This window comes from Pseudopodoces humilis, chromosome 7 (assembly GCF_049639895.1).
Source record: "Pseudopodoces humilis isolate 2021_Gansu_Grassland_sample_001 chromosome 7, ASM4963989v1, whole genome shotgun sequence".
Lineage (NCBI taxonomy): Eukaryota > Metazoa > Chordata > Aves > Passeriformes > Paridae > Pseudopodoces > Pseudopodoces humilis.
Window position 1 is genome coordinate 30134926 of NC_142206.1, and position 27358 is coordinate 30162283.

At 41.7% G+C, this 27358-nt stretch overlaps 2 protein-coding genes across 4 annotated transcripts in view; both read right to left on the reverse strand.

Annotated features, from left to right (window-relative positions):
* Window positions 1-25399, reverse strand: part of RAD51B (RAD51 paralog B) — a 402616-nt gene extending 377217 nt beyond the window's left edge. For both annotated transcript variants that reach the window (XM_088057766.1, XM_005520365.3), the window contains exon 1: window positions 25279-25399. The gene's annotated coding sequence lies outside the window, so the exon portion shown is untranslated. The remainder of the gene's footprint in view (window positions 1-25278) is intronic.
* On the reverse strand, window positions 415-25413 carry TMEM229B (transmembrane protein 229B). Of its 2 annotated transcripts, XR_015772924.1 has the most exons (3): window positions 25279-25413; window positions 3925-4530; window positions 415-1017 (listed from the first exon to the last, which is right to left on the reverse strand). XR_015772924.1 is itself a non-coding variant. In XM_005520364.3 (2 exons), exon 2 carries the CDS (start codon window positions 4502-4504, stop codon window positions 4001-4003), a length of 504 nt encoding a protein of 167 aa, XP_005520421.1. In that variant the 5' UTR covers window positions 4505-4530; window positions 25279-25413; the 3' UTR covers window positions 428-4000. The 2 variants fall into 2 exon arrangements, 1 of the variants encoding a protein (XP_005520421.1); XM_005520364.3 differs by having other exon boundaries at window positions 428-4530.
* Between the last annotated feature and the right edge of the window lie 1945 nt (window positions 25414-27358).

Here is a 27358-nt window from a genome sequence, read left to right on the forward strand (position 1 = left end):
GGGCATGGACCACAGAGGGATTTGGTAGCTGCCAGTGTGCAGAAATGAAGGGGAAGTGAGTATTCTTCCCCTTGGGCGTTTCAGCTTAATTTTGCAGGCAGAAGTGGAGGTAAAGTGCTCAGGTCTGCAAGCCTCCCCTTGAATACAGGACATATTGCATGTATTCAGGGCCTAGGATAGACTAAAATAGAAAAACATTTTGTTTCAGTTCACATCTTGGTTGTGGCTCATGTTTTATTTACAGAAAGGGCAGAAGTTTCCATGAGTGAAGAAATCCCCTTTCTTTCTCTGCAGGTTTTAGAAAGCCAGTCAGCAGCAGAGCACTGCTACTGAACTCAGGACTTCAGTCACCTGCTTCCTAATTCTCAAAGCAGCTAAAGCCCTGCAGTCTTTTTTTACCTTTTATAGTCACAGGACTAGTCAAGCAAAATCTTGATTGGATTATTCTGCTTTAATTACAAAATGCATTCAGACCAAAGGCTCAATAGTACCTGGTACATATGTACACATTTCTCTCAATTATAACACCAAAGAACAAAATGCCATCTGGGCTTGCTGTAGATCAAACATGCCCCTCTGGCAAGATCTTTGGAGTATGAACAGATACCACAGTAATGCTTGAACTGCCTCTCGTGTGACAGACACCAGACTCTGTACTTATTTATCAAATACTTTGAGATCCTTTAGGGTGGATTGTACATGAGATAAGCAAGAGAACAGATGCAAAACTGGAACCCTGGGATGTCCACATCCCACCACCCCCTGGGAAAGAAAGGCAGAGATCGGGGTAGTTTTCTCTTTGCTGCAGTTAGGACAAGGTAGATAAATCACAAGTTTTTTTTATTGCTGGTGAACTCAAAACAGGCAACTTTAATCTACTGAGGAAGATACACATACAAACAAATGTTAGGCCTTGTGCGTTTTTTTTCTTCATGTAAATGTCTCTTCAACTTCAGTCCAGCTCCCGAGCTCTCACTGAGCTGCCACTGAGATCCTGGTAACGTGCTCTGGGCAGTTCTGCAAGATGTTATAAGAAGCATCACATGTATTAAAAAGGGAGATTTTGCAGAAAAGACAAAGCTCTGACAGCAGCCACGTTGCTCAGAAAGGAGAAATCTGGCTAATCCTGCTGCAGTAGGTATGTGGTATTATATATAATTATATTATTTAAGAATTTGCCAGGTCCTTTTCTGTTTCTGGTGTGCAAGCTGCAAGTAAAGTGCACTTCTGGGTATAAATTACCACTCTATGAAGATGCAGTAGCTGGGTGGTACACGTCAGACACCAGTGGAAAGCAGACTACAACAGCTGTTTCAGTGACACAGGCAATAAGGATAATGCCCTAGGATACTAGATGCTGCTGGGAAACCCTTCCATATTTTGAGCAGTTAAATATTACATCGTTCAGCAAAACACAAATAAAGTGTCATTTATATGGGACCTTCTTAAGTACAGACAATAACAGACACAACTGCTACTGCACACCAGGTTAGCTCTGTGGACAGCCAGTCCTCCACACCACACTGCTAGCTCCTTTTTAACCTTTCCAAAGAGTTTTGTAACAGCTAAGGAGAAAGCAGGGATTCTAAGGATCTTTCTATAAAGCTGAGGGTTTTACATGATGTGGGGGTGGTGTAGGAGGCAGCACAACACCACATTTAAGCTATGCTGTGAGAGGACAACCCAGCTTTAGACACTGCATTTGATGATCGTGACATAACCAGGGCCAAAATAGTGAGATCCCAACTCTCATCTGCACCTTGCAGTTCTTGTTCTGCTCCAGTAGAGCTGTTACATTATCCTACACACAAAGCTCTTTTTTTCCTCCATGTACAGTTTCAGGTGACTATTTTGCTTGGGTCTATACTCCTGAGACCAACAAGGCTGATAAACTACATACTGTTTCTCTGACTTTGTAGCACTGGCATCACAGCATCAAAAGAACTATCTGTTCAGTGTTTGTTCTCTTTTAATATAATGAAATAATAAAAAAGGAACTCTAAATACCCACCTAAGTATTCTCAGTGATTCAGGATACATTGCATACCCAGGGCAGATTTGATTAATTCCTTGCCACCACTGTTTTCATGCATCCATTGCCAGCAATGGATGCCATGTGAAAAGGGGAAGGAATAAAATAATTGCTCTCTGTGTAATACAAAAAAAGGATTAACACTGCCCTGTAAGAGCAGAACCAAGAAACAATTCTACTCACAGGGCCAGCAGTGTTTTTCCTCTCAGGAATGGCTGTGTCAGGGCAAGGAGCAAGTTCGTAATTGAGGACCCCCTACCAGAGACAAGGGACATACACAGAAATGGCCCAACTGTTTCCAAAATAAGAGTGGAATCCTACAACAGATCTGCATTCCAAGCCAAATTATCCCTGGTACAGCTCTGCTGACTGTAGTGGAAGAACAAGAAAAATTAATCTGGCCTTATGGGACAGCTCTGGCAAACCTTCCCCATATCAGTTCAGGAGTGAGAAATCTGACAGCTGGAAGCTCCATGTTTCTTGCTAACTTTGCTAACTTCAAAGGCCAAAACTTGAAGGAGTGAATTACAAACTTGTGGCTGCCACTATCAAACACCTTCCCTGTACCACAACTGTCCTTGTTCTCCATGAGTGTTACCAATTTCAAACTGTCCCTGGTGCAGGTAGGTCTACAGTGAAGCCACAGCAGTCCCTCCTGCTCCACCTCTCTACTGCTGCTCTCACGCCCTACTCAAAGCCTCACTCAGGCAGAGCATGAAGAACTGCTTTTCAGAGACTGGTGTTCTGGTTTTTGTTGTTTTTTTGGGTTTTTTTAGTAAGTGTATCAGACAGCATGGTATATCTCTTGCTGACTCCAATTACTGTCACAACAATATGGTTGTGGTTATTTAAAGCAGAATTTGAGAAGAAAAAGCAAATCCACTTGATACACTGAGCAGAACACAAGACAGAACTGAGCCAAGGCCTTCCAGTGCTGAAGGAACATGGAAGTCAGTGCCAGAGGACCAAATCCTGGGTTAGCCACATGAAGGTTTTGACCTTCAAATACAATGGGCTGCAGCCAGACTAAGTTATTGACATCACCAGAAACAGAGGAATCCCTGGAAAGGAAGGCAGAAAAGTCTTGTGGGCTATATAGTCTCTACAAGGTTTGCATGGCTGAGATGGGAGCTGGAATCTGCAGCAAGATCTGCTTTGGGGGGACAAAGGAGATGGGAAGACTTGCACTGTTTCTTGTGCCTTTTGCCAAGATTCAGATAGCACAGATTATGGTAAAATTCACTTGGCAAAAAAAGGTCTTTATTAGGAAAAAAAAAATGAAGAAGAAGGAAAAAAAAAAAAGAAAAAAATTTCTAATGAGTATCAGGACTGAGATTTCAGAAAGTACGAGATCTGTATAAATTCAGCAAGATGTCCAGCACCAGATTATTTCATGGTGCAACAAAGAACCTGGGGAGAGGCCAATGGGACCTGGTGAGGGGAACACCATCTACCTCCCCAGCAGACTGCCAGTCTTAGGTACTTCTCAACAGCAGATGGATTTTGCTTGTTCCTGCAGCATCTCAGGTCCCAGGGAGGTATTGGTTGCAAGCAAGCACCTGAATATTGCCTAATGGAGTAAGCCAATCACTAACTCAGCTGGCGTGTCCATGCCCATCCACTGATTAGGTGGGGCTTTTTTGGATGCATTTCCGCTGTAGCGTTTCTTTTCTCTTCTTTCTCCACTTTAAAGTGTAAGCAAAAGGACTGCTTTCATCAGTAATAAGTTAAAATCAGAAACGACCTAACTAACAAGTAACTGATATTGGTCCTTGGAGCCCAAAGAGTAAAATCCATAGAAAATCTATTGGTTCCATTTTTTCTGGTATATCCCATGCACACCCCCATTAGAAAAATGGGGTTTACGAATCTTATACAGCAAGGAGCAGTACCTCAGAGCCAGAGCTGACTGTCCGTGGTAGAGGTCTTGGCTCTTTCACATTGCTAAGTATGGTTCTAAGTCACTGCTCAATCCGTCTTCACGTGGCCGTTGGCCAAGCCAATGGGTGCGGTGGGGGCCCCGGGCTCAGCAGTCTCATCGAATCGTAAGCGCAGGGTGTTTCTGATCACCAGCTGCTCCATGATGAAAGAAGCACAAAACCATGGGATGGCATACTCCAGGGTGATCAGGCCCATGAAGTCAAAATCAAACTGGGAATAGTCCCATGGGCAGGCATTGAACTGGCGTAGGATGAGGCCAGTGGTGAACTCCCAGAGGTATGTCCACAGTGTGTAAATGAAGCAGCGCACTAAAATATTACACTTGTCTTTGAGATACAGATACATCTTCTCCACAATGAGGATAGAGGTGCCATAGATGAAGAGTGCCCACACACTGGTAACACCTGGGAACTTCCAGTTGAAGTTGACCACAAATTCCCAGGCAGCTGTGAACATCACCTCACAGAAATAGCCGTGGATGGCGTACAGGTACCATCGTGAGAAAGCGGTCAGAGGTTCTGCCGCAGCCATTCTTCTGCACTCACCCCAGCAGCACTCTGAAAGGAAGAGGGAGAGAGAGCAAGAGAGAAGTCAGCGAGGATGTCACAAGTCCTTATCCCCCAGATGGCAACACACAAACTTGTAACAAAGGATAAATCTGAGAAAGAAGTGACTCTCATTTTCACCACAGCAGATTTTAAGTCCTGGGGAAAGGTGGCACCTTACAGGGCTCCATGACTCAGAATGGGCCTGAACAACATATACTCCTCTGCCTGGAAAACGGGACGCCACTGGTATTACGGCAGAGATAAGGAGAGAGTTGATAAGTGCAAGGGCTTTGCCAGGAGCAAGGCTGCCAAAGAATTTACTGGTTTGCAAGTCAGCAGAAAAATATAGGAGCACATGTCACCTGTTTGGTCTTTTCAGGAAACAGCACTCTACCTTACTTTTGTGATTCTACTGTGGAACAGATTAGTTGAACACAGCATGGTAAAACTGGGCCTTTCCAGCTGTTGCCTACAGTCTCTATATGCAAAATGTTTACTGTAGACTAAAACTGAGCTTTGATGGGAGCTACAGCAAGCAAATTGGAGGAGGAAATTCAGATTGTACACTTACAGACACCATACCTTGCACTCACTATTCAGCTGAACTTTTATTTTGCCTGTTGAAGAACTCATCCATTGTATGGCCAGCATTTGTAAAATAATTTTCTTACGGTGTCAGACTTCCTGATACCAAGCCAAAAAGCACAAGAGAGCCACTGAAATTCATTCAGATTTGGCTTCAGGACAGCAAAGCACAAAGGAGGAGAATAAAAAGGAACAGCTGAGCCTAGAGAGGGGTAGTTAGTCATGATAAATAGGAAATGAGAACAAACTCTAATTGTCTATACAGGAAGAAATTAGTGAAGAGTTTTTGAAAAGGCACAATTTGCTTATCACTAAGCTGTTTCAGCACAATTAGCTTTTACACTTTCTGTAGAGATTCACAAGTCTGCCATGCTACAGTCAATAACACGAGGTGATTATAAGCATAACTTTACTGAAGCCTTGCAGATTTACACCACAGGATAAATTTGACTTCTTTCATTCTTAGAAACTTGCTCTTTCAAGCTGAGTTTCTCTGGACTCTTTACAAGCACTATTTAACTTGCACATGTCAGTTCTGTGGCACAATGTGCAAGGAAAGGACCACACTAACTTTATGTACAGTCATTCCATGCCATCTGGAAAGAGGCTGTGTCTGCCCTGCCCTGTAAACACAGTGCCTCTCTGAACAATTAACATGCAACTGACATTCTGATAGGAGATTAAGAGAAACTTCTATAAGGAAAAACAGAACTACAAAAATAAACATGAAGAAGATATGCACAGGGGAATATTGAAAGTGAAAAGGACAAAACTGGATCCATGATCTGTTCACACTTCTCTTAACCAGACACGCAAACAACCAAAGCCTTGACGGTTCATATGATTTGGGTGCTTGAACAAAGACCCATTTTCTAATGCCAGAATCCATTTCACACAGGACACTGAGCAATCATTACGTGCTACAGAGTAAGGTCAACAGCACATAGTGAGCTTGTAGGTGAAATAATAAAGAGTCACTAGAGATTGCCCCACGTCTCCTAAAAATTCAGTCCTAAGAAACCCTGCAAGACAGAAGAGGTGGCACACAAGAAATATGCAGGAGGTGTATGTCCATACAGTCCATAAGAAGCTGATGTATAAGGGCACTGCAAACCAAGGAGAGTTTGTCAGTGTAATGTTACTTCGTTAGTTTGCCAACACAGTTGATAAGCTTAGCACTCTGAATCCTCATATCATTACTCCATTCTGACATAATTTCAAGAACAAGTCAAAAATCAGAGGTACAGAAGTAAGGGAAAGCAGTAAGAAGGCATTATGATTTAAACCCAGCTAGCAACTAAGTGCCAGACAGACACTTGCTCACTGCTCTCTAGTGAGATGGAAAGAAGAATCAGGAGGGGAAAAAAAGTAAAAAAAAAATGGGTTTAGATGAGTTTAATAATTGAAACAAAGTAAAATGTAATAATAATGCAATTAGCTCAGTTAGTTAGAGCATGATGCTAATAATGCCAAGGTTATGGGTTTGATCCCTGTATGGGCCACTCACTTAAGAGTTGGACTTGATGATCCTTCTGGGTCCCTTCCACCTCAGAATACTCTGATACTTCTGTAATATGTAATGTTCTTATCAATAGAAGGAAATGATTGTAAAGATTTTACTAAGTTGCCAAGGGATTGTATGGTTTTCCTAACTTTTCTATAAGCCTAACTTTTTCACTTGTGATCCTTAGTCCTTGCACTTCTCTCTACATCTTTATATGAAATGTATTTGAACTGTTAGCTGGGAGCACCCTTGTAATTTTTCAAATCTATACACAAAGTTGGATCAAATGCACAGAGGGTCCTTCCCTCTCCCTCTCCATTTTCATTCCAAGGATCCCTTCACCTATTATTTCCATTGCCTTATACCTCCACACAAAACCAGAGACTTATAGAAACATATCCAACAAGCCACATCCTGTTCTACCCCACACTATCTCCTCTGTGCAATGAAGATTCCTCTTTCCTGGTTCTATACCACAAACTTAATAAAAATCTATTTGCTTTCTGTTTCTTTTTTACTGTTTGCAAAATATTTAGTCACAACACTAGAAGTCTAACAACTGAATCTAGATCAGGTCTCAGACATTTTCAAGTTAACCCATTGCAAAGACCACTGTTGAGTTCTTTTGAATCACATGGCTTTCACCACAAGTGCAGAGACAAACATCAATGCACTGGCACTGTCTCAATATTTGCCTTCTCTACTGTCGTGTCTCCAGTGGGCCAAGCCTCGATGGAAACTACCTTCTTACAATATGCCTGCAAGAGTCCTCACAGAACTCTTGCTGATTAGAAGCATCCCAAGACAGGGCAGATACTAATCTCTGGTAGCCCAAACATAACTGGTTCCTAGTCACTAAGCAAATCCACAAATCACAGCTCCTCCTGTAAAATATTTCATCCAAAATAAAACAAAAAGTACATAGCAAGACATAAAGGGAATGGAGAATACATTTAGGGAGGCTATCACAAGCCACAGCACATCACTGCACAAGCTGGGGACTGTACAGCTTAATCGTTACAAGTCACTTGAGCATTTACAGAACAATTAAAACTGCAGCTTTTCCCAAACATCTTATTTCCCAGCCACACTAAATTATTTGGTGTCTGGTAAGCAATATTGCACAAAGTCTCATGAGGGACATAAATGAGAAAAAGCGTTGTTTTATTGGGCAGCAATATATGATAAAAGAATCAAGCTGAAAAGCATGACATTAGTGGGAGAAACATCCAAACAGAAGGCCAAGACCCGATTCAGTAAGAAATGCAGATTTGTGAAAAGCCTTAAGTAGATAATTGAACTTGGTGATGCAAAACTTTTAATGGAGTGACAGTAATACTGAACAAAAGGCTCTGAACGTATGGGAGCTATTCAGTCTCCTCAGGAAAACAAGTGACATTCATCACTGAGGCACTTACAATGGGATGGGCAGCAGCTTCCTGAAAATCAGAAACACAGCTGCCAGCTATGCAATTGTCTCAGCAGAGAGCAAACAATACATGGAGACTGCTCATGGATGACCGTGCTTGCAGTGAGGCTGCTTGCGCTGTGCTGTTTTGGGGAAAACAGGGAGCTTCTAAATTCAAAGTTTTGAAAATGCTTTCCATCATCAGCAAATTGTATTTCAAATAGTTAAAACAGAAATAGTTCCTCTAATACAAAATTATTAGGAAGCCTGAGCTAGGCCAGGCTTCCTAATTTTTCCTTCTTCTCTAGTAGGACCTTCTTTTCCAGCTTGCTGAGAAAAAAAAACAAGGCAAGTCTGTGGAAACCACACAGGGACCTCCAAAGAACACTCAGCTCTTTCCCTGAGTGCCCTGCCTGTGTGCATAACTCTGCTGGCAACAAAGGGGCAAAGAGCCCACTGCACCTAGAGGAAACAAGCACAGATCTAACTGGGAAAGTATATGAAGGACTGAGTTTCTCTACAGAAATCTGGTTGCAGCAACAGGTTCACTGAGGACACAAAGCTGTGAGGAGTGGCCAATACCCCCCTAGTGCACCCTTTAGGAGGATCTCAACAGGTTGGAGAGATGGGCAGAGAAGAATTGCCTGTGATACAAGAAAAATGCAGGGTCCTGCACCTGAGTAAGAGTAACTCCATGCAAGGAGGCAGTGGGCAGAAATTGATGGAGGAAGTTCCACCTGAATATGAGGAAGAATTTTTTTACTCCGTGGGTGATCAAGCATTGGACAGATTTCCCAGAGAGATTGTGGAGTCTCCCTCCCAGGAGATATTCAAGAACTGTCTGGATGAAATGCTGTGCCATGTACTCTAGGATGACCCTGCTTGAGCAGGGAGTTTAGACCAGATGACCCACTGTGGTCCCTCCCAACCTGACCCATTCTGTGATCAGGGCAGGACTTTGACTTATGGCTGTAAGAAAGCACCAAGACTATAGATATTTGATAGCATTTTGATATTTTATAATTTCAGCTCTGAAATTGATATTAATAATCCCCTAGGTTGATGTAAGATACAGGTAAAACTGATGCACCAGGCCAAGTAAGGAGAAAGGACTTACAGCCTGCCCCACTTCATGTGAGACCCCTCTGTGCAAGAGGAGCACTCCACACTCACATTCAGTTCTGCAGATGATGCAGCCTTGGCAGGGAAGAGGGAAGTGATCAGAAGATGGACTGATTGTAGACCAAGAAATAATGGTAGATTTGTCTCACACAAGCACTGCAGGGAACATCTCAGTGGATGTTGTATTCATGCCTGATTAAGCTCCTGAGCACTGCCTGGCTCATCTTTTTTTTTCAAAGCTCTCCTTTGCAGTGGCTTTCAGCCCATTTCCCTACTACCAAGCCAAACTGTGCTTTAAAAAAAATCTCATACAGGTTGTCTTTATTCCCTTTAATTCAGGAGAATTATTTAGATGCACTGGATGAGTTTAATGACACCTCCTCAAGAAACACTGAATTAACTCTGAGGTGCTAATAAAAGAAAAACACAAACAAAAACCTCCATGAGACAATTCCCCTAATGAATTTTGAGTCTATGAATTCTGTCAGCTAATTGATCCTCTGCAGGTGAACCTGAACTACTGCAGCATGTTTCATACTCATAGTGCCCAGTTATTTCTGCAAGTTAAAAAGTTACAACACAGTATTACTTTACAAATTCATATTTACTAATATTTAGTTCTATAACATGCATGTTCATATTTCTAATAAATGCCTTAGGGATCTATAACCCTATGTTATGTACCATAATTACTCTTAAATTTGAAAAAGTGCAAAGGAGACACATAGACAGTAGGATATTTTAGTCTCTCCAAACAACAGAACCATGAGCAGAGGACCAAGCTGAAGTAAAGGGTACTTTCCCTGTCCATGAGCTGCACTGCTGATATCCTCCTTCCTCAGATCCTTATTACCTAAACAGTACTTAGGTAAAAATAACTGTTTCTTGTTCCTTTTTTAGTTACTTCCACTGGCACATCATTGTAGCTACAGTGTTCTTTCTTCAGACTGGGAGAATCAGATGTGTATCTACTTCTCTGCTTTAGCAAGGACTATAGTAGATACGAGAATGTGTTGGTGAAAATTGACATGCATTTTTGGGCAATAGCTGTTTAAGTGTAATTCTTATTTTGCATTTTTCCTCTGAGTAAACACCTAACAAATATACCTTTGCAACCTTGGACAACATTCAATGAATAAGCTGCAAAACTGGCTTCAACATTTTCACAGAGATCTCACACACCATTTGAAGTAAAGGTTTATAGAACACTAGATGTGTACAGAACACTATGTACTAGATTTGGCCCCAAAATATTAGTTCATCAGTGTTTAAAGATTTATAAAGTAAGCCTTAGTGGTACTTATGTGCTGAAGTCATAACTCTGAGGAGATATTCATCCTTCAGGTAACTGAGAGCCTCAATTAACTGTGGCTCAGAAAATAGGATTTCAGCTGTACTAAAGTGTGGAAGAGCTCCAGCAGATCGATTAATCAAGCCCTGCAATGAAGCTAAAAGCATGCCACAGACGTCTCCAAATAGAGACTCTCAGTGCTTTCAGGAAAGATCTGAAGCCCTTGGATTTTGATCAATTCTGAGTCATCTGTTTTTGCTGCTTCTTTGTCTGGATTCTATGTCCATCAGGATGCACACTGTCTCCCACATACTGTGGGGTAAGAAAGCACAATCTATTTCTTATCTGCATTTTCCCCTCATTTCTGTCTCTAGCTCCTTGCCCATAGAAGGCACATCGTTTCCCTGCCACTCCTTGTTTTCTTGCTCCCTTGTCCAGTTCACTCTGTACCTGCTGGTAGTCTCTGATCCCTGTCTGTCTTTCAAATCTGGTCCAAAGAGAATTGGGATACAGTAAAAAAGAATGACGACAAAAGGAGATTAAATTAATCCAATTACCAGACTAACCCAAAGGGATGGGGAAGTGTAGTTCTTAGCAGTAATGCCTGTGTGTGGGCTGCCTAGAAGGTACCATTTCACAAAAGAAAGGAGAAAGGTAGGGTTTTCTTGGGAAGGAGTGTAGAGGGAAGCTGGCTTCTCAGAAGACAAAGAGAAAATATGAAGACATTGTTTAAAGAATAGCTTTTAGACTAAGGTGATCTCATGAATGGCAGCAAAAGTGCAGAAAGCGGAGACCTTCCATGTCCTGCCACACACATAGCAGGAAATGTTACATTACATGAACACACCTTCCCAGCCCACAGTGACCACTGCAGCCTGAAAACAGATTAAAGCAGTAGGTCTTTACTTACAGTGAGCAAGAGGAATGTTTCCTTTGTACCTGATAGAAGTTAAAACCCCCAAGAGTCATGCAAGTAACAGACTTGAAAGACACTATGAGAAATGACTGAATCCAAACTTGACATCTACAAGTATTAAGCGTAAATCTCCCTAGCATCTCCTTCAGGGAACGTCATGTTCACCTCGAAGTCTGTTGCCATAAGGGTCTTGTGCCTTACCTGCTGCCCTTCCCTGTTTGGAAAAGCTGCCCTGAGTTCCCAACATTTGCTGATACTATGGTTCTCAAAACAAGCAAATGTCCAGCAAGAGCCCAAGTGCCCCTGATGTGACTCCAGTACAAAGCAAAGACTTGGAAGCCAGGACTCTCCTATAGGAGCAGGCTGAGCTTCCCATTAACACTGAAGAGGAGGGAGCCAGCATCATGGAAGGTCTGTTCCCAAGGAGATGACATGTCCAGGGGGCACAATCTGCTCTGAGAATCTGTATCGGCCATCCTTCAGTTTTGGGTGTTCAGTTGCTGGATTCACCATTATCTTAACCTGAACAGTTGACTTCTTTCTCTGCAGTGAGAGCAGACTTGAGTTCCTAGAACCCAGTTTTCAAAAAGTGACACAGGTTCACACACCATGACTTCAGGCCTAGGTCTGAGCACCTATAGATCCCTGATGGGCAACTGCCTGACTCATAAGCTCCTGCAAGCTGGGCTCCTTCATATCAAACCATGCATTCAAGTACAGTGGCAATCAAAATTCATGCGTGTTTTCAAAAGCTTGAGCTTGATATTATGATATTAGCTAAGTGAAGAAAATCTGACAATCAAAGAACATAATGCACATCATGCCCTACCAGCAACCCAAACCAGAGTGATGAATGGAAGAAGAGAATTTGTCCTGAAAACACAAGTTTACAAGATTTACTGTCCACTGTCACTACACAGCCAACACATGTAAAGAAAAGACAACATGACGGCAAGACATCATGTGTCACCCATTTTATGTGGTTTCTAACAGATTTTTGGAAATTCAGACAGTTCATTTCTAGAAAGCAAATGCCTCATCTTTCCAAAGCAAAATGGAAAGCAAATAAACCATTCTGCTTCAACCTACAATAAAAAACTGGTCTACTCACAAAGGTCAGTATCAGTAACAAATATATATGCTTAGCACAGCACTTCTGAACAATCTTCAGAAATAAGTCAGAATCAGGATGAAATGAATGAAAGCCACATTTGGGGAAAAAAAAAAAGACAAAAAAATTCAAACATTTTTCACATTGAAAATAAAGCTTGGCAGAGAAAAATACTATGATCAAGCTGTTAAAGTATCTAAAATTCCAGCTTGCTAACATAATGACACAATCCAAATCACTAAAATCTGTATCATTGACAGATTCAAAGTAGTCTCTCCTCATTTGCTACAGCTAAAGGTCAAAGCATAATTTCATAAAAATGCCTGCTTCTTTTATGGAAATTCTTGTTGCATATACACAACTGTAAAGAATTGTTTCTCTCTCCTTTTATTACTCTTCACTGGTGCACAAGCATTTAAAAATTCCCAGCATTAAAGTGATAGTAGGTAACCGTATAGTTTAAATACCTGCAGTTAGCAACTACAGTCACTCTTCATCTAGAAGGAACAGAACTGCTGCAGTTCATAAAGAAATGTAACATCTTGGCCTAAGCTGAGTTAGGTTTAAACCCTGCAAGCAGAAGGTACTGCATAAAGTCACACAAAACAGGAGGGAGCACACTTTTAAGCATCTTCAGGTTCATAGTCCAAGAATGTTGTATGAAGGGTTTCCTTCTCTCTTTCCCCTTTTGGAAATCTCTTGGTGGCAATTCCACATCAAATATTTTTACCTCTCAATATACAATTTTTTTCCTTCCTAACATTAAACTATTTCTGAGATGTCAAAGAATCAGGTCTCCCAAGTGCTATCTGTTATTCACAAGGCTGTGACTCCTGAGGTTTCTTCCTAGCAGCCTTGGTGTAAAACTTGAGCAGTCTCAGAGTACTAAATTATCCTTTCTCACCAAAGGAATCCCTGTGGAGCCTCCAAGATTACCTCATCTACCTCATCTTCTTAATTTCACACAGGCATCAGAGGTAGAAACATCCTGAAAAGGAAGGGTAGAAGAGGATAAATCTCAGAATTCCACTGATCACTTTGTCATGTCCAGCAAGATCATCAAGTAGACAACCATGCCAACAGCTGGGAAAGGCAGCTCCTCTAAGCAGTTTCCAGGAGTTTTTCCCACTAGTGCCCACCAATTACCATACCATGGGTATTAATCATGCTGTCACTGGTTTGCAAAATATGTAATCAGCAGTGGAAATACATTGTATGCACAAATAAATTAGTGATGAGTTTTGTACTTTATTGTTCAGATTTATTTCAAGCCAGCATCACTTAGATAAATTTGAATTCACATACTTGTCCAATTTCTCTGTTCTGAATAACAAGTCAACAAAACTTTGGGTTTTAGGGTCTAGTTCCTACACAGCAAACATACCCCCACACTGTGTTGGGTACTTCTATTCCTATTTACATCTTGGCAAAAGAAGGCTGACACTTTTAGCACCGTTATTTCCTAAAGGTATCAGGAAGTTTAGCATTCAAGCTACAATCACAAAGATACCATCTTCATGTTTTATGCACACCTGTCATTTTTCTCTTTTGTAAAACTGAAGCATGAGATTCACCATAAACCTCCAATATTTAGGTGTTTATTACTCCCCTTCAAGTCATTAATTTGATTATGTACTATGTGTCCCAAGAAGGAAACACAAGAGCTTTCTGACTCATGTTTCATGACTGAAACTCAATCTTCTGAAAGGTGGCGAAAGTTATACACTCAGGAGCTCTTTTAAAAAATTGGAGTAACTCAACTTTTGTGCCCCATGTAGAAGTGGTATTTGCCAGGCTTTTTATTTTTCCCTGCCATTCAAAGAAGCTCTTATCTCTTTCGATTTCTTCACTTAGCATTTGTCCATAAGCTTTAGCTGTTGCATCCTACAGCTCCCTCCTTTTCCAATAGTCATGAAGGTACTGTTCCAAAAGGTGTTTCCCAGCACTATTCTTCCAACTGAGATGTGCTCCCAGATGCAGCTTCATGCACTCCAGCTCATGAACCACGGAGCTAGGTCATAAGGATGTCTCATGTCTCCTCAGACTAGACCTGATGTCACTGTAGTTCTTTCCCTACTGTTTCTGAGTTTCTTCTTGCCTCTCTCCTAAATCACAGAACACTGGACTGTTCTCTAGTTTGGACTTGACCATAGATACCTGCTTTAATGTAGGCAAATCAACCTGCTGTGTCTACATGTGGTAGGTACATAAATTTGAATTCTATCTATATCTGTACAGATATATAAATATATAGAGATGCCTTCATATATTTTCCTATTTTATTTGCTGATTTATCCTCTTTTCCCCTCTACTTGAAGGGGATGGATCTTTTTCCTTATAACTGCCTCTTCTGCCTGTGTTCATTTTTGTGCTGAGGTGAGCTTTTACAAACACTACAAACACTATTATTGGATTTATTATACCTTCAACCTTCCAATCATTTATCACAGCTTCACAGAGTCTGTTCACTCCAGCCTTTACAGAGCCACTCTGAAAATAGATCCATTTAATATTATGTTTATACTCTACTTCTACATTTCCTTTTGTGACTGCAGTGTGTCCAAATGACCATGTCCTACTGAACAGTCTCCCCAATAAAACAAACAGATTTATTGCTCCAATACTGGAAAGAAATTTCAGAATTTGTCAGTATTTATTAGTTAACCTAAGTGTAACACTTTGGGTTCCTTAAGACAGAGAAGTCTGTATGTATGTGCACGGGGATGCTTCAGAATATTCTAAATACCTGAAGTCCAGGAATTTACCTTTCATAGTACAGCAAGCCCAGATTATGAAATAAAAGAATACATAGCTTTAGACTGCTTTACAGATCTATCAGTCTATGGTTGAGACCCAACTCACATTCACCCCTTTTTTGAGATCCAATCTACACATTCAGCCTTCTGAAAAATTCTAAATCATCTCTTGTGAATAGCAGCTAACATGCATCTGCTTAAGGACTTATGGAATGTAACTGCATCGTATTAATACCACCTGCTTCTAAACACCTGAAAAAGGAATTAAGTTTCCACCTTAGAAAAGAAAATCCCTAAGAACTGCTAACTCTAATCCTAAACACAGCGAGGATGTAAAAATACTACTCACCTCTTCACTCAACTGTAAGTCTGCACAGAAGACATTTTCCACTCTCAGCTGCAGCAAGATGTTACAGTTGCAAAAGGTCAAAGCACAATGATAACAGCAGACTTGAATTTGAGTCTACACACACAGCTACTGCAGTAGAAGCCAGAGCAATTTTCTTGCTTGTGTATTTGTATTTATTCTGTTTTACATGCTTCAAAAAAAGAAAATGTTCCAAAACACACACAGAGCTCTTTCCTTATAAATATTCATTTAATTCCCAGTGACTGACAAAAGATCCTCATCATTGAAACACAGGCACTAATTGGCCAAGATCCTGGGCCATCCCAGAAGAGAGACAAGATAACAATGTATTCTTTTACTTGTCTCTGGAAAATGCTCTTTCCAGAATAGATAAATCATGTTGATGCATAATGCAGAAAGTTCATGTTCTCACTATTAGAGCTTCTCATTCCTTTACAAAAGCACTGATGTTTCTCAGGACAATCCAGACAGTACCTTTCACTGACACTGAATTCCCTTTACAAAAGTACTTTGTATGTGATGTTCATGCAGGTGCCTTAGGAACATGTGGAGACACAAGCTGAAGAAGGAGAAGTTGGCGGCCCAGTGTCTCCATCCAGCTGGGGTTGTGGTGTGCAGAGTCCTTCCCCATTGCAGGATCCACAAGTAAATCATGCCAGGAAGAATTAGCTACTGCAGATCCAGATTATGTTTTCAGTAACTTTGATCTTACTACTTCGGTAAGACCAGAGACAGAATCATGATACTCAACTTCAAACAGCTTCAAGCCCAAAGATGGCCTGAGTATCTATAATTTACTGTCCCTCTTCCACCTCCCTCTCAATATCAGCTGACTCAGTAAAACCTATCACCTCTCCTTAGAAATGGGAATATTGAGCTGAACAGACTTCACCTGGTTTCCAGAAAAGGCTTTTTTTTGAAGTCTCATGGCAGCCTAGTAGCTGAATGCTATGAAACACACAACACCCTCAGCTGAAACACTGGAAGAGCCATTTACACTAGACAGGAGCATGTAAGAGGAAATGGTAAGACCACAACTTCCCACCCATGAGGTTCAGTTCGTTCTTAACACCTCCTATACTTAGTTTCTCTTTTTGCCAAGTACCGAGCTTCCACTAGTTTCTGTGAGCTTGTCAGAGGAAGTTAATTGCATTCTGCACCTGGTTGGAAAGATTGAGCCCCATGGGGCCCGGCAAGCACAACCAGAAAAGAAAACAACTATGGCTGTGTCATCCTCTGCAGCATAGAGGCAAACCTGCCATCCTGGAGTCTCATCCACAGGCAGTAGAGGTTTTTCCATGGATGGATAATTAACTGGCTTTTAACTCCTTCCATTGAACTGTAATCTAAAGCTTTACCTAGCTATCATGTAATTGTGCTTTTGTATTTAGACAGGGGAGACAAGAATAAGAGAACCTAGAATAGTTTGGGTTGGGAGAGACCCCAAAGATCATCCAGTTCCAACCAGCCTGCCATGGGTAGGGACACCTTCCTCTGGACCAGGTTGCTCAGGGCCCCATCCAACCTGGACTTGAACACTTCCAGAGATGGAGCACCCACAAATTCTCTGTGCAACTTGTTCCAGTGCCTCACCACCCCTCACAGTAAAAAGGTTCTTCCTAATATCCAGCCTAAACCTAGTCTCTTTCAGTTTAAAGCCATCACTCCTTGGCCTATCACTACATGCCCTTGTAAAAATTCCCTCTCCCGCCCCCTTGTAGCCCTCTTTAGGTACTAGAAGGTGCTATAAGGTTTCCTTCTCAGAATCTCTTGTTGCCCAGGCTGAACACCCCAGCCACCCTAGCCTGTCTTCACAGGACAGGTGCTCCAGCCCTCTGATCAACTTGGTGAACTTCCTCTGGACTCATTCCAACAGGCTGATGTCCTTGCTATGCTGGAGACCCCAGAGCTGGATGCAGCACTCCAAAAAGAGTCTTATGAGGGCAGAGGGTCCCAGTACAGACACCCGAGGAACACCATTTGTTCCTTGACATTCACTGGGACTCTGAGCTATTTGACCACCACCCTTTGGATGCAACAGTCCAAACAATTCTTTATCCACTGAACAGTCTGTCCATCAAATCCATGTCTTGCCAATTTAGAGAGAAGGATGTTGTGGGGGACCATGTCGAATGCTTTACAGAAGTCCATATAAATGACACCTGTACCCTTCCACTGATGGAGTCACTCCACAGACGGCCACTGGGTTGGTCAGGCAGAACTTGCCCTTGGTGAAGCTGTGCTGGCTGTCTTGAATCACGCAAGTGTGTCTTGCCCCATTAATGACTGGCCACAGAGCTCCCAAACTCACAGGGCTTTCCCAGGGCCACACTATTTTCTGCCCATATCTTCATTTGTGGTGCCCTTAATACCCAACTTATGTTTTCAGGTTTCATTCTACCATCTCAAGAAAAGTTTACACTTTAGATACACTCTAAACAACTGGTTGCTATTTTAGGAGGCAATGTTATTTAGCAAGTTGTTGTTTAAGCAGTGAGGAACTGATCCCTCCTTTGAGCAGACACTGAGGTCTCACTGACTGAAAAGCACTTCTGACAGTGACTTGTTTGTTCGCCCCCAGTAATCTGCATTACACTATTACTGCACCATGATACCATTCTAACAAATTAATTATTTGCATGACATGGTTTTACTAGATTTTGAATTTTGCATAAACATTTCATACACACATGCATACAGAGGTCCAAATTAATGAATGAATTTCAGGCACTTAACAAAGATAATTTACTTACAAGCTTTGTTTCCCTACAGGTTCCCATTTGTAGTTACTAAAGCCTGTGAAGGCAGTTAGAGATGGGCACATTCCGAAGACAAAAGTGGAGTTTGATCATTCTTGATGCTATCTTTCCTGCATCTTTCCAGTACCTACTTAGAGGTGCTTAAAGCATGTATAACACTGATTTAGTCACCTCTGTGAAATACTTGAGGTTACATAGGGTAATTTCAGGTCTTATCAAACAAGATAACAAGATTTTTTCTTCATCTTGTTTTCCTTTGGGCAACAATAGGCACCTCATGCCTCTGGGCAAAATGCCAGCTTAACAAAGATGCCAGTTCTCATCTGTGTTGGACACAGTTGGGAACTGTCTTGCATTAAGACTAGAAAAGAATTCCTCACTTTTAAGTGAATTTGTTTGATACTGCTCACACTGGACACCAAAAGTAACCCTCTTCAAAAGCCCCAAACCTTAAATTCTTTTAAAACCATCTTTAAAATCTGCTCAATAAACAGAGCATCAGGTGACCCATAGCAAATAGAACCAGAGAGGCACCATATGTTTTCTTGTCTATGTTTATGTAAGATGCTTAAGAGTTGTAATTTTCATGCCTGAATTGTGCACTTTCTATTGTCAGTCCTGGAGACAAACACACTCTGGTCAGCTATCCATTCCTTTTTAGATGTACAGAAACCTGCAGCATACCAAGACTTCTACAGCAATCACTAGATATTAAACAATATGCTGTGGGTAGAATGAGAAAGAATGTAAGTTTTTGTCTCCTGCTAAAACAACCTAAATATCATTTCATAATATAACTAGTCTTGATACATGCAACAAGAAACCCATCACATTACACATAGAGCAAACAGCACTATCTTCACAACAATTCATAGCAATGCCAAGGTGTTCAAGGTGTTAACATTTTCAAGTGTGCTTGTTTTGCATAGGCTTGTACTAATTTAGAAGCCAGATTACACTGCAGCTAAGAAACTTGCTTCACTGTATCTTCACTGTCTCTGAGAGCTCCCACAGCTGTAAAAATATGCAAGATTAACTTAAATATTACATTTGCAAAATGAACTTTTAAATTAATGTGCCTCAGCCAAGGCAGTGCTGCATGTGTGGCACACAGATAAAAGTTACAGCAGCATACATCTGTGCCTGAAAAGAAACAGAGGGTGACTTTTGCCATCCCATTCTGATGGTACTTTTCTTGGGTATTTCCCATGTCTAAGTCACTCTTCTGAGTCACCTGCACTTAGATACTCTGGCAGCACAGTACAAAATGCAAAATTTTGCACTGCATCCACAACACTGACAGATCTTCCTTCCTTCTCCTGCTGAGTTTACAATGACCAGTATATAGAAGAATAAGGAGCATCTTCTTATGCACAGAAGCAGCCCTCATTCAGCAGCCTTCCCTCACATTTTCCCTATTACAGCCATGGCACATAAAAAGTTCCAAGAATCTGGCTAAGAGCAGACTGGACATTAGAGGATGGTGAAAAAAAGTGAAGCTCTTCTACAGAGCTGCATGAAGGCTCAGCAGTCATAAAGCAGGGGATATTAGAGATCCATTCCAACTTTCATACTTGGAGTACTAAAAGTAAAATATCCACTAGACTACAGTAGCTCTCTCTCCCAAAGCAATTCTAAAAGGCATTGAGACTGCGAGAGAATACAAAGAATAAAAATTTTCAGTTCCCCCAAAGTTGCTAGATAGAACTTAAAGACTAACTAGCAAAAAACCATAAAAGAATGCAAAAATATGCACACAGAATGAATGATAAATGTAGCTGGAACTAGTGGATAGACAAAAAATTAGAAATATACTAGGGGTTTTGTAAAGTTATGTAACAAGAAGCAACATGCATGCCCAAAGAAAAGTTCAAGGACTGGTCATATTGGGGCACTCAGTAACTACAACCAGAGACCGCTTTAGATGACCCTCCAGGACCATAAAGTCTTCCAGTAGGAGGCAGATGAATGCAAATTAGTTGTAGGGAAAGTGATGTTTATGTATCAGGAAGTACATTGTAACGAATGTGTATAATCATGATGAAATAAATACCCTGTGGTAAAGTTTCACACATTTGACAGACATTTGATTAGAGGAGATATCCTCTGAAAGTGCCTGGCACTGTAATAAAGAATGCCTGCTTTCTAATTTTTCAAATTGTGTTAGAAAGTCTATTTTCTGTCCAATTTTGTTATCACTACAACAAGGAAATGAAGCAAGTAGAAGACAGGACTCAGATGGAGAAGCAAAAGGACCTAAGCCAGTGCCAAGGTGGCTACCATAAATGGGGTTGTTGAGCAGCTGTGCTGCCTCATGAAGCAATATGCAAACTGATGCAAGTCTCATAATCAGCTATGCTGGCCCTAAGAGAGGCTCAAGGGGCAAACAGTGCAGTGAACTAACACAGGACTGATGAAACCTCTGCTTTATTACTAGGTTTGCCATGATCTGCAGTGTGACCTTGGACATGTCACTCCACCTCTCTGTGCCTCTGACGGCCATCTGGCTGATTAGGCTAAACTATTTGGTGTGAGGGCTGCATCTAATTATAGATAGGGCTGGCAGGTAGCAAAAATAGTTACCTATACTGACAGAAGTCATCAGGAAAACTGAAATATAAAGAGCAATTGCATCCAGTCACTTGCAGAAGTGCCAAATTGAGGTGCAGTCAAAAAGGCTGCACAACTAGGCAGGTCTTAGCACCAGTCTCATTTGCTCAGTCATCTGTGTCACATGGATTCCCAAGTTTACCAAAATATTTATTTCAGGGAGCCTGAAGGTGCATCTTTAAGCCAGATACAAACATTTGTATTTAACAGCATATTCAATTAGCTTCTCTGTACAGCACTTAAGAGTGAGTAATTAAAGGAAATATTTCTGCAGTACAGTTTCTCATTAGCAACCTAATTAGCCTTCTGGAAATAATTAACGTTCCTTTCTATAAAGGGAACAGATGACCCATTACATCCATTAGACAAGCAAAACAAATGCTGAAGGTAAGGAAGATTTGTTCAGGGAGACAGCAAGAAAACATCCAGCAGCAGTACAAGCAAAAAAAAAAGATGAGGCACAAATGCCTGTCAACCACAAAGACTGGACAATGCGAGTGTGTATGTAGGACTAGTATGTGCATAACTGCCTGATGTGCGCATGCAACATTCACATCAAGCATTTTCCTTCCCTTGCCTCTAGGACCCACTGGTAATCTTATCACTGAGATGCTAAAAAATTCCACCTCCAACTTGTTTTGAAAGACAGAATTAATCAACCATTCACAGTCAGAAACAGCTCTCTCCACATGTAAAAATTCCCCAAGGGTAATGTATTTTGACTATTAAAATATTCTCAAAATGCTCATTAAAATAAAGCATGATTTAATGTCAGATACATGGACAAGTGAGTTGATGTCTATGAACAGCATGAAGCTCACCTGTCAAGTTTCACAGGATGGTGTTTGACTAGTTGGCGTGCCCCAAAAGAGTTGCGTTTCCTGACCCATGCATGTTTGAAATCTGTGTGGCTGCAGAGTCACAGCACCAGTGTTGTGGGATTTGTGTGTATATACAGATGACAGAAAGCAAAGGACCAAGGTCAATATATCACTGCCTGGTGCAGCAAGAACTGTGGTGTCAGTACAGTTGGATGCACTGTTCCAATGCAAAACAACAGATAAGGGAGAAATGAGCTAAGCTTTTAAACATTCAGATATTCAGGTAACAAAGCAAACATAACAATTCATGAAAATGCAGCTGCATTTTCAGCCATTTCCATCTTTGATACATACTTATATTTCCCTGGCAGGAAAGCTGAACACTCATAGCCTTCAAGTGTGATTGCAGTGAGGGCAAAGCTCAGCCACACAAAAGCTTCCATAGCTACATCACTATGGAAACCACAAATCCATTGCATGCTCTGTTTGTCTACTTCTTTCACTGATGAAAAACAAAGAAAAGATATGCTTCCAGTTTATCGCCTTTTCACTTTGGTCCAGACCATAGGATGACAGACACATTTTACCTTCTTCAGAAGAAACCCTTCCTTCCTTAACAGCTCTCTTTGTGAAATCTACCTAGCCTCTCAACCCAGCAGTGCAGCTATTCCCCTCAGCATGCTTCCACCACTTTTTTTAGTGAGGACTCTTCAAAAGCAGCCTGGGATTTTATCGTAGCTTCCAGTTTCCCTCAGCATCTGGACTAGGACAACTCCAAAGGTGACTCACTCTAGGGCATATCCAACCGGCTGACATAATGAGAACCTGAAAACTGTTCTGAACACAAGCTACAGTGTCTTGTTTTGACAGAAGTAACATTCCCTTCCTTTCCAAGAAGCTCTTTACGAACATTTGAAGTTCTCTCAAAACGCAGTAGGGCACATTACAAAACATTACAAGCTGTAAATGCAAAGACTGAACTTCTGCTTTAGGAAGACCATCATTTCTACAGCTGTTGCTAGTTACAGGTAGCTTTTCTCACACTAAAAATCAGAATACATCTCAGCAAAAGCCTAATAGCCAAGAACAGCTCTGAGAGATGCAGAAGGAAGATGGGGGGAAATGCTCAAAAATCTGCAATACGGCATGGACAGTGCAGCCTGGGTACGCAAAATGACTGAAGGAATCTTCATACCAACCAGTGGGAAGAAAAAAGCAAAAAAATAATTAAAACCCTTCTGCTTCAAAAAGTATGTCCATTTTATGCTGAAGAACAGCTTCTGAACAATCCTTCAGCAACACCTTCTCTCACAGTGGGCACCACTTACCTAAGCCCACAGCAGTTCATGGAAGAGTTGGAGGAGAATTGAGCCTCTGCAGCTCTGTAAGTCTTCAGTGCGTCTCAAATTCAACTGCCAGCTGACAACCATTAGATAGACAAATGCCTACTAGTAAATTAATTGAGAGAAACTATGTGTTACAGATGCTCCCAAACAGCCACTTAAACATACTCATCTCCACTAGAGCACTCTGCATGGACAGAAAAATCCTGCCTGTGCTCAGGGAACTTTTAACAGAGGACACTTCAGCTTCTCAGCAAGAAGGAGCTAGGAACAAACTGACATAGTCTAAGTTTCTCACAAAAACCAAAGCAATGCTACACAAAAGATGTGGCTCTCCCACCTCGCTTTTGCAAAATGGGCCAGAGCAGCCAGGGCTTCCATCTTGCTCCTAACTCACCGCCCTCACCTCACAGACAATTCCAGGCCGGCATCACCAGATGTGTCCCAAGTTCATTGGTGTTACAAGTATTCCTACCAACAATCCACAGGATCATAGGTTACTTCTGTGTCCTCAAGGATGTCACAACAATGCCCAAGCCAGTTTAATGAAGAACAAGCTCAAGAGTGGTGATAGCAGTCTGCAGGGTCTTGTCTGCATGGCTTTGAAAGCAGATCTGTCTGTATCTCCAACAGACAGCATCCTGAACAGCCTGAGTGGATGGAACCTACAGGAGGCATTGGAAGAATGAATAATTCATAGTCTTGTTCTGCTGCCAATGGATCTGTGTTTTCTTGTGCCCATACGGCGCTTGGTTTTTGTTTTAACAGTAATAGGAGACTTCTGCTCTACATTTGATGGTTCTTGAGGACAGGGAAGAAGCAGCCTTACAGCAATGGTACCACACACCAGAGCACTTGCCAGACACAGCTTTCTTCAGAAATGGCTGCATCACTGACATAACTGCCGGACTCATAAAAAGCTCAGACCATCACCAGCTGCCTTCTCAGGAAGCTGCTGACACTTGCTTTGTTATAACACTGCAGCACTAGTCTGGACTTCACCACTCAATAAATGACACTTGGTGACCAACTGAAGCCCTGTAATCAGCTAGACACTGAGCAGCAAAATCACAGCTGGAGCTCTAGGCAGGAGCTGACCCTGCTTATCCATACTGTTAGCACTGCCACAATTAAGTCTAGTGCTTTCCTTCAGCAGCTGACTGGGTCTGTTCCCCAGTCTCAGAGAGGATCAGGGATCTATCAGCAAGAATACCCAGAGGAGTGGGACAACAGAACATCCCAACACAGGATCTCCTGAGCACTACAACTAGGAGAGCATATTGAGACACCTGAAACAGGACAGAGGGAGGGATGATGGTACTACATGAATCTGAAGTTTATACATGTAGTATCTACATATTCAAAGTGAGTTCCCAGCTAGAAATAAAATACTGTGCACAACCTACCCAGGAAAGCTGATCCACAATAGGGAAAACAATATTGTAGACTGAACTATGCCACATACTGCAGACACAAAGAGCATATCAAAAATGCTGCAGGGTCTGGAAATCATTTTGGTCCCACAAAACCCACCCCACTTACCAGAATCAACATAAACTTTTGCTCTGGGATATAAATCACGCTTTCAAATTGATAGCATTTTACATGTACTCTGTGGAAGTGTAACTGATTGCCACAGCATACAGGAGAGTGGCAAGATGAGGCTAAGAAGATTAGTAGAGTAACACAGTGGTGAATCAGGTGCAGAGACTGCACTGCATGTTAGGGCCAGGAATAGATTCCTCATCATCCGACTCACACCTGTGCTTTCACAGGAGAGAACAACCCTCTGCTCTTTACCTACTGCTCTGGTTTAGCTCAGAGATACTGCTCCACTGTCCTGATTGTTTTAACTGCCTAAGGCTACCAGAGTGTGAGGTTTTAAAGAGACAATAACACTGAAAAGTTTGGCTGCATGAATTACAAGCTATCAGAATGATGTGACTCACAGCCAACAGAAATCAAGGGTGATGTGTGCAAATAGCAATCTAACACCTCCAGAAAACAACTTGAGGTTTAAACCAATGTAAATAACTTTGCACTCTACATACTTAAATTTCAAAGGTCTCATCTACAATGCTGTCAGCTCTGTACTCGGACAACTGCTCTGTTTTTCTGGTCTACAAGCGCAGTCCAGACAGTTTTAGCCTCCAGACCTTACCTTTTCTGGGGAGGGATACTGGAGCTCTCCCACTCTTTGGCCAGCTCCTAATTCACAACATCCGCAGGTAGATGAGGCTGCCTCCAGCAGGTCCAAGGGGCTTCAGATGCCAGTCGTTTTCAGCCCAGGTGCGTGTGACCGACAGCTAATACAGCAACCAGACAGCCTTCCTAAACCAAAGAAGTACATTTTATTCTTAATACAGCACAATGCAAGAGAGGTTTGAAACACTGAATGAGCTATGTGTATGGATAGCTTAGCCCCAGTACCCCAGGCTCTGGAAGATCTGACTTCTTCAGAGCCCCCACACAGCACCTGTACCTGCCCCTTGCCCAGGGTGGCACCCTGACAGCTGCCTCTCCTCAGGTGAGGCTGAGCCTTTCTGCTCTCACTGTCCTTCTGGATCTCAGCCACAGCAAACACAAGGAGCAACTTCACTGGAGTCTGTGACCAAAGGTTCACTGCTACTATCTAGCCATCTAGAGGTCTCAGTTAACCCTGGGAGGGTCTGCCAGAAATTGCTTTACCCCTATTTTCACCATCAATGTCTCAATTTGAAGTAAGCTTCACTGCTGACACCCTTCCTCCCCCATTCTATCTCTCCTAACATTGCCTCCTTATCTTCCCCAGTCTCCTCTCATCCTCACTTCTCCAATCATCACATTTTTATTCTCTCTTCCCCATTCCAGGACAGAGTGTAGACTTCATGTAAGCAGGTCCTTGCCACTGGCACCCACACAGCACCCCAACCTGTTACTGGGGACAGTGGCACTGATGTCCCTGCTCCAGTGATCTGACTGCCTTTCACCTCCATGTTGGGCTCAGCAGCACAGCTGAATGATCCAAGCAAGTCGAACCCAGGATCTGGGGCTCTCCTCCTCTTCAAATGCTGACATTTAGGATGCCACATTCCTGATTTTCACAGAAGTCATGCGTTGAGGTAACAGCTTCAACACACAAGTATCCAACATCTTATTTACATCAGCCTCACAGATCTTACAACCCAAGGGCTTGTCTACACATAGCATTTTTCTGGATTAATTGCATATGAAGAAGTTAAAGCAAGGACATTAATGTGTCAGACTGTGTAACAAATGAGTTCTTCCTGTTATCCTAATGAATCTCAGCATTTTTGAGCACCAAAATCCAAGAAGAATTCAAGAGACATGTTTTCCTTAATAAACAAAACAAAACAAACTTACACTGTTTTTATTTAGATGACACTGAACTACAAAACCACTCCAATTAAAAATGCAAATTAAATAACTAATCCTCTCCCCAAAATATCTTCCCAATGAGATTAATGGAGCAATGAATAGCATAAACCCACTAATTAAATCAATGTAATATGGGTAATATTGAGACACATCTAGCACCTTCTGCCTATGCATTGAAGCTTGCATCTACTTTGGAGTCTCTCTTATCATGAGAAACAGTTGCTATTTTACTAGCTACATTTGTACATCAGACTGGGAAAGAACTTGTTTGTTGTCTAGCTTTGGTATAAATTGTTGTGACATCAATTATTTGCATGTAATCCATTTTCCTTGTATGCATTTTGCCACAGTTGGATATTTGCCACAGATTTCTACTGAACTATTTATCAGACATATCCAAACAAAATTTCAAAAGGCATTTCCCTAGAATCACAAGAACACTGAGAATGCTTTTTACATAGTCAGACGTACTTGTCTATAATTTGATATGTAAAAGAGTGAGGAACAAAATCATACAAAATAAGCAATGGCAACACATTCCCAACTCCTTAATGCAGAAACATGAACATTACAAAAGGCGTCAAGCCAACCTAACTTTAGGACAACACAGTCCTGCTCAGTCCATCCCTTTCCCTGGCACCAGTGCTCAGGCCACCCACGGGGCTTCACCTGGAGCCAGACCAAGGAACTCATCAGCCCTCTGAATGCTACCCAATGCTACCCTAAAGCCTGCTAGTTTTCAGCTGTATCATTATCTCTCAGATTTGGCTCACAGAACACAGCCCAGCAGGAAGAAGTTCCCTTTTCACAAAATACTTCATCACTTTGAACTCAAAGTGCTGGAGAAAGCACACCTTTGGTTA